General features: G+C 38.0%; 1 protein-coding gene across 2 annotated transcripts in view; it reads right to left on the bottom strand.

Annotated features, from left to right (window-relative positions):
• The window catches only part of RGL1 (ral guanine nucleotide dissociation stimulator like 1), a 114,819-nt gene that overhangs the window by 7,770 nt on the left and 95,795 nt on the right, over positions 1-11,254 (bottom strand). The window contains exons 14-17 of one of the 2 annotated variants that reach the window (XM_039357605.1): positions 10,024-10,113; positions 8,117-8,303; positions 5,944-6,012; positions 3,606-3,720 (exon numbers count right to left, since the gene is read on the bottom strand). In XM_039357605.1, the coding sequence (XP_039213539.1) occupies positions 3,606-3,720; positions 5,944-6,012; positions 8,117-8,303; positions 10,024-10,113 (461 nt within the window). Of the gene's footprint in view, positions 1-3,605; positions 3,721-5,943; positions 6,199-8,116; positions 8,304-10,023; positions 10,114-11,254 lie in introns of both variants that reach the window. The other variant, XM_039357604.1, reaches the window with a different exon arrangement.

The raw sequence follows: 11,254 nt of genomic DNA, 5'->3' as shown, positions 1-11,254 counted from the left end.
GACTGAAATTATTTACTGCTTTGATGTGGTTGTGGAAGGGTTCACTTTCATCAATATACTTTGGAAAACACCCTTATCCATCAGCTCTAAAATTAATCTACCCAAAGACTTCTGCTTATCGAGCTAGTGATACATTGATGTGGACTTGGTAATACATTTCTGTGGGGTGGAGTGAGTTTCTGCTCTCTCCCAACATTCACTCCACTTATTTTATGTCAAAACTGAAAAGAACCACCAGGGAACAGAAGGTCAGCTACTTGTTATTCAACTCCCTTCTATCATTCTCTAGGCTAGAGAATGGCAACATTTTTTGTGGTTGCTGGCTTCACAGCTTCAGCATCATTATTATGGTGGCCTTTGAAGGTCATGCTATGCAGCAGCATGGCGATGTCACCAGAGATATTTTCCTTCTTTGTTAGATTTGAATCCCAGCTTTCCCCTCCCAAGAAGAAAATATGCCTTCCTCTATTTTTTTTTCTCAGCAACAACAATCTTGTCAGGTAAACAGAGCTGAGAACAAGGAAAGGCAAAAGATTGAGCAGTGATCCCAATTTGTAACTTTTTCTTCTTTTTTGTAATCTTCTCAGCCTATCTCAGTAGTCAAACTAGCACCTATTTATGAAGTAGCAAGTGTGACAGCAGCTAGGTTCTTAAAAATTTGAAAGTATACATTTCTGTGAACTGCAGCTCATATCATCAGATACACCACTTCATCAGATTCAGCTCACAAAAGCATATGCTTGTTAATAAAATATATCAGTAGGAAAAGATGCTACCAGCCACTTGACTTTTGGCTACCATAGATTAACATGTATATAATGACAGCACCAGCTTCTTCAGCTGCTCTTACTTGCATGTCTGCTACCTCAGATCTGTTTCTTTGGGATCTCTTCATAGAAGATTTCTGTAAATCATCTCAGTGCATATAAAAGGGAAATATTCATTTCATCTCTCTCTCTCTCTTTCTCTCTCTCTATCCTATCTATCTATCTATCTATCTATCTATCTATCTATCTATCTATCTATCTATCTATCTATCTTTTATCTCAATATGCATCACATGAATATCTTGGAGAAGCGCTATAACATATAGACCACGGGTGTCAAATTCGCTGCGTCACGTGACATGTTGTGATGTATCATGACTTGTTTCGCATTGCAGGAGCTGGGATGGGCATGGCCTCCTCATGATACAACCAACCTGCGGACCGGCAGTTTGACACCCCTGATATAGACAAACTGTTCCTTTCCAAAGGTATTGTATTTAGTGAGTTTCTCCTCTCTTTTATTTTATTTAATCTCCAGAAGTTTAAATTTCCTAATTTTTGACTACCCTAACTCATTTGCCAAGAAATACACAAATCTTCAACAAACATACAAAAAGGGTGGGGAGGTTGAAGTGTGTGGGGGGAAGGGGACAAAACCCAACAATCAAAATAAGCAGTGAGAACATGCAATATTATACACTTAACAGCCACTGATTTCTCAAGTGAGTTTTTTGAAAAGAGGTTCATGAGGAGTAACAGCTTTCAATTTTGGAAGGAGCAGTTGGTGAAGACAGTGTAAAGGAGGAGGGATACCCAAGGACACATAAATCACATGTACCACTGTGTGATAGGATGAATAAAAGACTTGTTCTGTCTCTTCCACTGAATGACTTTGGCATATTATCAGGAGCTTCCCTAAAGAATAGCCATTCTCTTTTTATCTACATCCACCTTAGATCTCCCCATGGGCCACACATATACAAGTGTTGTATTTCTTCAACCATTTTAGCTGCACTCAACAAAAATGACCAAATGGCAGGGTTCCCTTGTTAAACTAAGCCATGATTTGTTTAACTATGATTTGTTAACTAAATTGGCTGGGATTCACTAAACTAAAAACCATAAAACATGGTTGACTGAATATGACTGCAGATCAGCACATGCTGGTACCTTTTCCCCCTAATTTCTGAGGTTTGAATAAACCTGCTATTCTGATGAATTAAAAAGGAAAGTGCAGATTGAGAAGAGTCACCTAGGCCAAGTTGAAAATAATGACTCCAGTTAGCAATACTAATAAGCACAAATGTACAGGGGTGCACAGAAGCAAAAGCTAAGGAAACAGCAGGAAGATAAAGCAATACAGTTCCCAAAGGTTTCCTTTCTTTTTCAAAGAGACAGCAATGGGAATGGAGAAGGTCCGAGAAGAGAAGAGAATTATCATGACTATCAAGGGAAAATGAAACACAATTCATACAGGATAGTACCTTGACTTCTGTCAAGATATTTTGTACAAAAAAAGGGTCTCCCTGGAACCACAAGGAAGTGCACTGTTACTAACTAAAACACAGCGCACACCTTGATCATCAGATGGACAGGGCAATTGATGGCTATTCTCATATTAGCTAGGTCTCTCAAGTTACACTCCATTTTAATGAGCTCAGGTAAGCCGATAAAAGTCCTTCATTATTTTAATATGGACAGGGCGAGCCACCTGTTTCATTTCAAAAAGGTAAAGTTAAGACTTTTTTTTTTTAAAAAAAAATACTATTACACATGTGTAAGCAAAACTAGTATGCAAGTCCAGCACAAAAGGCTTGGCTATTCAACTAATGGCTTTTTCCCAATTAGGGATAGAAGGGGTGGTTTGTGATGGCAGCTCAATGATATTTAGTAAACCTAAATCAGGGGTAGTCAACCTTGGCTTTTTTATGACTCGTGGACTTCAACTCCCAGAATTCCTGAGCCAGCATGGCTGGCTCAGGAATTCTGTGAGTTGAAGTCCACAAGTCATAAAAGAGCCAAGGTTGACTACCCCTGACCTAAATACTTGTAAGAAACTGTTTGTTAAGCCATTTATTACAACGATGCCTATGTGAGATGCTGTCATTCTTGATTGAGAATGAATGCTGAAGAAAGCTGGATACTCCAAAGATAATTGAAAGCATGAAAAATGTGATTCTTAACAACCCTAGTCCTGGGCAATGTACAATTTGATCAATAAAAATATTAAAAATGCAATAATTTAAGATTAAAATATAAAAACAACACTATAAAATTGCAAAAGATGGAGAGTTCCAAAATGGAGGAGACAAAGAGTTGTTAATACAGGTAGTCCTCAACTTACAATTCATTTAGTGACTGTTTGAAGTTACAACAGCACAATGAAAAAAGTGACAGGACCATTTTCCACACCTACAATCGTTGCAGTGTCCCCAGGTCATGTGATCACCTTTTCCCACCTTCTGACAAGCAAAATCAATGGGGAAGCCAGTTTCACTTAACAACTGTATCAAGAAAAGTTGTAAAATGGGGCAAAACTCACTTAAATGTCTCACTTAGCAACATAAATTTTGGGCTCAGTTGTTGTCATAAGTCGAGGACTACCCATATAGGCGAGGCATTCTGTATGTGCCCTTGAGCTTTGTGTTTAAAAAAATTCAGCCCGTCCCCACCACTGCATATTTCTTTCAGATGTTAAAGTTCAGATCTGATAGAATGGATTAATTTCAGGTACACTTGCAAATTAAAACACCCAAGAGACGTGGCTTGAGCCCATTGCCTTCAGAAAAAAAAATGTCTGGTTTCCTAAGCAACAAACAAAAGTCTTGTTTTTCTTACCTTTGTCATCAGAAATGACCTGCACGAGTTCGTAATCCTCAGCAGGATCTGATTCCAAGTTGTGTTTCAACATGGCTCGCTGGATGACAGCAGGAGTCTTGTCTTGGCTAGTTAACTAGAAGGAAAGAACAGACTGCAATGAGGCCTTCCTCTTCTCCACATCTGGATTCCAGACAGGCTTTATGTTTTGATTGCCTAGTCTTAGTGCCCCGAGCTACCTTATTTTGAATGGACTCATCAAATAAGAATGCTACATAAAGTTGGCTGACAGAAACAATTGTTTCTGCAGTTTAGGTCAGGGGTGTCAAACTGCCGCCCATGGGCCGGACGCATCACGTGGAAGCCACGGCCACTCCATTGCCGGCAATGGCAAAATAGTCCCGATACATCACGCAATGTCACATGACGTCGCGAGTTTGATATGTCTGGTTTAGGTTATACGTTAAAGGGTTCCCCCCCTCCCTTGAGCTAGTATTTACAGTAGAGTACAGTCTTAATGTTGCTGTGAGTTACATACCAAACCATATGATGTGAGAGGAACAGAAGTAGTTGTGGAAAAATTAAGCTATTTTATTGCTCTGTAACATTGCTCTTATTATTATGGGACCTGACATTGAACAGGGAAAAACAAGGGAAGAATTTCAGAATCTCCCAGAAGCATTACCTAAAGGTTTCCACTGTATTACTGAATGAAGAGGGACAACAGATGGTGGGAAGAAATTCATCTGGTCCTTGTTCTGCGAAAAATATATGCCTCCAATTTTAATCCAGGAAAAAAAGAAAGAAAATCACATCTAAAATCTGGGGAAAGCTTACCCTTTTGCTCTGGAAGCAATAATTAACTAGTTTTAATTAAATGTTTGAATTATTTGGCTTATTTATGTACTTTTCTAGGGATGTTTAATCAATATGTGGCTCTGTACCCTGAGACATTGGTATTGATGCACTGAGGGGAAGCTGTCTTTTACACACACTGGAGAAATCTCTTTCTTAAATTAGCTGCAAACAGTTCAATCTGGAAAAAAAAATGTGTTGATTCAAACAGCTTGATAAAAAGAAACGCAATATGTGTTGTTATTGTTGTTTTCCAAAAACCGATCAGCACCTCCACTCAGTCAAAAAGAAAGAAAGAGAGATCCCATCTTACACTTTTGGTTGTCTTAGTATGTCTGCATTCTGCACCAGTAGAAAAGCTATTTGCACAAACCAGTGGAGATTGCAACAAAAAAGGGAAATATACTGCTATACAATATACAATATACACTGCTATATTGCTTTTATAACCAAGAGTGAAGACTCTCTATTTTGCTCAATAACTCCTAATTAGAATGCTCTGTTATTGTTTAAAGAGATTTGATATTAAAAACAAATTCCCTGTAGAGACAAATATTTAAAAAGGAGAAATTCCAGTAGGTCCTATATGTTCTTGATTCAACTTCAATTCCATGTAAGTCAAAACCTTGCTTGAAAGAAGGCAGAAACTGTAAATCAATACAGCATACAAGACTCCTTTGTCTTCCCATCTCTTTGTGCTAATTCAGTGCAAATTATCTTTAGGCATACACATAAATTTGCAGAATTGTGATTTGGATAGCTGGTACAATCATCTTACACAGAAGTGGTGCAAAAAATGATGGTGCAGTAATCTCAGGATGAATAATGGGAAATACTATTTTAACTGATATGTTTTGCCATTTTTGTCATGTAATACATAGCTTATACACACACAGTTACATAAAACATATTATGAGGTTAATTTCCCAGATCCAATGTTCTTCAGATATATTGTTATAATTCCCAGAATTCTCAGATAGCATCGCTAATAAAGAGACCAGACTAGAGAAAAAACTAAATTAGCTATTTCTGGTTCTGTATTTCTCAGTGTCTGGCTTTTGACAGTTCCATGTAGTAGATTATCTAATGTTGATTGGTTGGTTATTGGACTAAAAACCTATAGCCTCTTCCAATTCTTACACAAATCATCTTTCCAACAAGTCTTACACAAAGTATCTTTTCTTTCATAGGTACTTGTAATTGTATGCTTAAGCAATGGACCAAAAAGATAAAAAAATTACATTTTAAAATGCCCTACAATTTGCTTTGAAGAGCCATGGAAGAAATGCATGTAAAAAACCCCCAAAGTTATTCAGCATGTCAGAAATTGTTACAGTGATTGGTAGAAGAGCTTTAGGATTCTTGACAGGACTCCTCTGTGGGAGATAACAGGAAGTGAATTTGTGAATTTTTGCATGAATGATTCGGGATCTGAGTTCATCCTCAGATTGAGGTATCTCAGTGATTCAGCCCTTTATAAATTAGCACAGTCCTCATGACATACCATAATGCTCTTATACATGTTGCCATTATTGTCTTCAACACTGATACGGATGATACAGGTATCTTCGTTCTGTTGGTTGTAAACAGGAGAGGAGACTGTTGAGGTAATGGAGGTGACAGAAATGGAGCGTTTGTGGATTCTGGGGTTGCTGGCCAGTGAAGGAGGAGACACAAGGACATTGGTGAAGGATGATACTCCTGATGAAGATGTGTCCATGGAGTGGATGGAGGAACAAGAGGAGGAGGACTCTGTGAGCTAAGGAGTGAAGTCATAAAAGACAAATCAAAATATTCATTTGATTTACGGTAGTTTCTAAACTGAGGATTTTTTAAAAGAAGATGGTAGCTAAACTTTAGGGTCATTTTCACAGCACCACCTGCAGATAAAGAGGTTCCAATACTTCCAGTACAAGTTTGCCTCCACTATAAATTGATATCCTGCCAATCCTTTGTAGATGTAATTAGAATTTTCTACTCTCTTGGAAGTAGCAATCTGATACACATATGCTTAAAGCAAGTTCCACTGAAGGAGCGTATATTGAATTGTACCACTGGCAGAATTGAAGAATAGTCCAAGTTAAGACAGACATGCTCTTTTGAGCTTTTTATTTCTTTGCATATAGTATTAAATAATCTGAGAGAGAAGAAGTATTTATAGCGTAAGGTGTGTTCAAACAAATTGTATTTCCTGAATGTACAACTGACCAGCAGATGGCAGAATCTACAATTTTTTCTTAGCTTATTGTATAGCTACAGCTATATCCACAATCTTAGAAAATTCTTGCTTTTGCAGTTTTTTAAACTGATGTTCTCTCCCCTGTAGAGTAGGAGGGCCCTTTATAAAGTTTTTAAGGGTTTTATTCAACATAGAAATGTTATTTTTCTTCCAAGATCACCGTTTGTTTTTGTTTCAATCAAAGAGTATATATGAATCTCAGGGTTGAACTGTGGAGTCCTTGATGCTCTCTGAGCTTAATTGTTTGTTTGAAGACATGAATCAGCCATCAACAGACTCAACAACAGACACATAGAGATAAATCACATGTACACACCAATCTAAAGACAATAAAAAGGCTAAGAAGGAAACAAAAAGACCAGAACACATCCTCTCCAGCAATCAACACCCAGATAAGCAAGGATTAACACCTGACAAACAATCTAGGAAAAAAAACCCAATACCGTATTCAAGGTACTACCAAGGAGTAAATCACATACCCATATGAATGCTGGCAGGGCAAGCTACTATAAACAGGCAGCAAACCCATACACTCACTAGTAGGGATGATGTTATCTAGGTGGACAAACAAAAAACAACAATAACCAAGCTCAGAGAGCACCAAAGCACTCCACTGTTGTTCTTATCTCAGGGAGCTTGATTCCTGAGATGGGGGAACTTGATCCAGGGGTGGGGAAACTTTTAACTCTCTATATAATTATACTAAAATACACTCAAAATGATGAGAGATTCTGTGAATTACAATTCAGCAATATCTGGAGGTTCACAGGTTGCTCACTTTGATTCTACAGAGAGATGAGATGGATGGAGACAAAATGCTTTCAGATTCATATTGAGGATAAATTGCCCCCCCCCCCGGTAAATCAGTTGACAAAGTCACCAAGCACTTTCATTGCTTGGTGGCTTTCTCCTACTGCAGAAAGTATCACCAATTCAACAAATGAAAACCATCCAACGGCTATTAACCCCTTGGGCATGATGGCTAATGCAGTGGGGGTGTTCCATTCACTTCCCATGAGGATCTGAATCCCCTTTTCATAATGCCCAAGAGTTAAAAATTGGAAATGAGTTTCAGAGGAACATCCCATGATTACACTGGGAAGCGAGTGAGGTAAAAAAGTTTCTGCATCACAGTTAGTATTTTCAGATAGACACTAATCCATGGTTTTTCAAACTTGGAGATGTACCCTCTCCCCTTGGGGAGATGCAGACAGAGTTCAAGAGAGGTATGAAGAACTTTTTAGTTGCATATTGTTACAATAAATGAACATTTCCTAAAGTTTCATTGTATTGTTTTCATTTTGGTGTTTGGATTTTTAAGGGAGATAGCTACCTTAAGATTACACTAAAGGGAGGTGTGATGGTAAAGAGTTTAAGATCCCTACTCTAATCCCAATAGCTCCTCCTGGAAATAAATTGTGCTCTTTGTGGCTCATACTTTCTTTTGGGCCTCATCAGGGGTATCCGTAGGAGTGAGGCAGATATCCTCCGATTCGGAATGGTTTGACTCGCAGGAAGATACGCTGACCGAATCCATGCTTTCCCCGGAACTCCCGCTTGGTACGGACTTGGGCTGCTCTTTGGTGGGCGTGCTATTAGCAATCACATCAGGTCCCAGAAATAATCTGTCTCAAGACGACAAAGTGACAAATGAAAGAGGGCAAAGTGTTGGTAGAGACATTGCACAGAAAGCAAGACAACTAGATCGGAAGTGCAGATTTTTTTTTTTTAATAAGCCTGCAATGTTATTCCTTGTAACCACATTCTTGGTAACTTCAGAGAAGATAGATAACAGACATGAAACTCAGGGAATAGTTGTAAGAGATGTGAATTTATTGCATACCCAGGAAAGATACTCTCTGCCTGAGGCTTATTAAAGTGCTAGACAACCTTCTTCTTTATTTATAGTTCCCAGTAGGTAGGAAATGTTGGAGTTTTACTGTGCTCTTGAAAGAAAGTGGGAGTCTTGATGGGTCATAAGAAGGGAGTGCCTATTCTGTATTCTTGAGAAAATAAAAAGCAGGTGGTGAGTATCTAATTATGTTCAGGGGAGTCAATATATTATCGCAGCCCTAGTTGATGAAAGTTATATAGCTATATCAATTTCCTTGGGAATTATGAATAAATATGTGCAGTGGTTGCAGTTCTGAGTTTTTTCTATGTTTATTTAATTATAGTAATTCATTAAAACCACATATACCTTGTATCAATTTTCTAATATAGATTAACTTTGTTATTCTAAATAGCATCGAGGCTCCTCTCAAATTATTTTTCATTTGCAACATTTGATTTAAATTCCCGTGAGGAAGATTGCAAGGCAGATTGTTTATTGTTAATATAGGGTGGGTGGGGTGGGAAAAGAAAAAAGGCATTTTGCTTCAACATCTAACAATGACAGTGAAGTGAGATTGGGATATATTCCTTTAAATAAAATTACATGCTGGCTTGGACAACTCTATATGGATATATATATATATATATGTTTTCTGAGGTTTTCGCAGGTGTTTGTATGTAGATCTTTGGTTATTCGGGTTTTCTCCCGCATAAAATTGGAAGTGTCTTGGCGACATTTCGACGAAGTCCCATTCGTCATCTTCAGGCTGGTGCTTTCGGCTTCGCGCTTCTAGGAGCAGCGTGTGATCGTAGCTGTTTCTTCCCTTTAACTGCCTGCCCAATGAGTTCATACCCCCACGGGCAGTTAAAGGGAAGAAACAGCTACGCTCACACACTGCTCCTAGAAGCGCGAAGCCGAAAGCACCAGCCTGAAGATGACAAATGGGACTTCGTCGAAACATCGCCAAGACACTTCCAATTTTATGCGATATATATATATAGTCAAGGAAGCATTATTTATGCCTTTATTGCAGGTAAGGGAGACTCTAGCAGAGTGTTTGATTATACGCACTCATTTTTCTTTGTTTAAATCTGTGAAAAATAGTTTGCCTCAGTTAATGACTCTTGAAGTTATACTATTAATTCCCTTGGATATAGAAGAATGAAGCTGATTAGAGCAGTATAACTTGCCAGTGAATTTCATTTGGGTATCATGATATAAGCCCTTCTGAGGCTTAGAGAGATATCCTATATTTTAAATAGGATGAATTGTTTACCTGCCTCTAAAACAAGGGAGGAAGCTTTTGAAATGTCTATGCTTCCAAACACCTTCGTTTTCAGCAAGGATCCGCAGTAATAATGTGGGAGTTCATTTACACAGGTATAAATGGGGGTTTTGCGTATGATTTCAAAGTTGTCCCATGAACTGGGAGAGCAGATATTCTCTCTTGGGAACAACCCTCAACTTTTCAGGCCGAGTGGCTCCCAACCTTCACCCCTACTCAAACTCACAGGCTCAGTCGTTTCACCATGCTCTTCCGCGGTTTGGGGGACGTGGTGGTTGTGTCAATGGCTGCTTCAACCTCACAGGAAAGGGCATAGCTGGAAGATTAGAGACCACCTTCTGATTAGAACTATATAAAATACTGTTGCCATAAAATTAAATCACTGAATTAAATCCACATCTAGAGTTTGTTTGTTTTTTACTTTGGAACAAGGCTTTATATCTAATATAGACATTACTTCAAATTAAGTAGCTATGTTACTAGGAGTTATTCCAGTTTTTCTCAACCCTGGCAACTTGAAGACATATTCAACTCCCAGAATTCCTTAGCAAGCATGTATTAAAATTGCCAAGACTGAAAGACAAGTTATTCAATAGGTTTTGAGTATAACTGCAGTTTTCTTCCTTTCAAAGATATATTTTGTGTTATATAGAAACTAGGATACTTCTTGGTTTTATTCTTCTTCCTCACTCCCATTTCTCTATGACCCAAGATGGATTGTTTTCAAGGTATATGCAATATATTCTATATTCTAATATAATGTATTCTAACCCCGTGAGCAGATGAAATTCTGAGTACCAGAACTGAGTGGGAACAAATAAATGTTCAAGTAACATGTACCCCTGGCCTTATATTCTAAACATGAACTAAGAAGAGGGAGAACCATCAGTGCACAGAAGCAAAGACATGTACACAGTTGGCTTTTCTGTAATGGGTTAGGTCTGTAAACAAAATCCATAAAATGTATACTGCATACTGAAGTTTAACCTTTTATGCTCACAATTAAAATCCAAACAAGATAATATCAGGAAAAGAGAAAAACAAGCTTTGCACCTGCTTAGTGAAACTCAAAATGTCACTGGAAAAGGAAGTTGATATAAAAAGACAACTTCATGTGTTATATATAGCTGCATATTGCTGTGAATGCTGGCTGGTTATTTTTGGAGAAGCCGAAAGTCAGAAATTATTAACAGACACAACCTTGATTGATTATTTCAGTTTTAACAAAAGAATGCTGAAGAGTCTAGAAGGTTTAAAATAAACCTTTAGCTCAGCCTTTCTCAACTAAGGTTCTGTGTGAGATCATGATTGAAAAAAATAGCATTTTTAAATTTTATGCTCTATACAATATTAGCACTTGCAGTGGTGGGAACTTTTATGTGCCATGACTCAATTGTTGGCCAGCCATTTTTCTGTTATGGTAAACATTACAAAACATGGGTTGGATAGACTAAAAG

Source organism: Crotalus tigris, unplaced genomic scaffold (assembly GCF_016545835.1).
Source record: "Crotalus tigris isolate CLP2741 ecotype Arizona unplaced genomic scaffold, ASM1654583v1 scf7180000018938.1368258, whole genome shotgun sequence".
Taxonomy (NCBI): domain Eukaryota; kingdom Metazoa; phylum Chordata; class Lepidosauria; order Squamata; family Viperidae; genus Crotalus; species Crotalus tigris.
The sequence above is the reverse complement of the archived record's forward strand: the minus strand, read 5'-3'. Positions and strand labels throughout refer to the sequence as shown.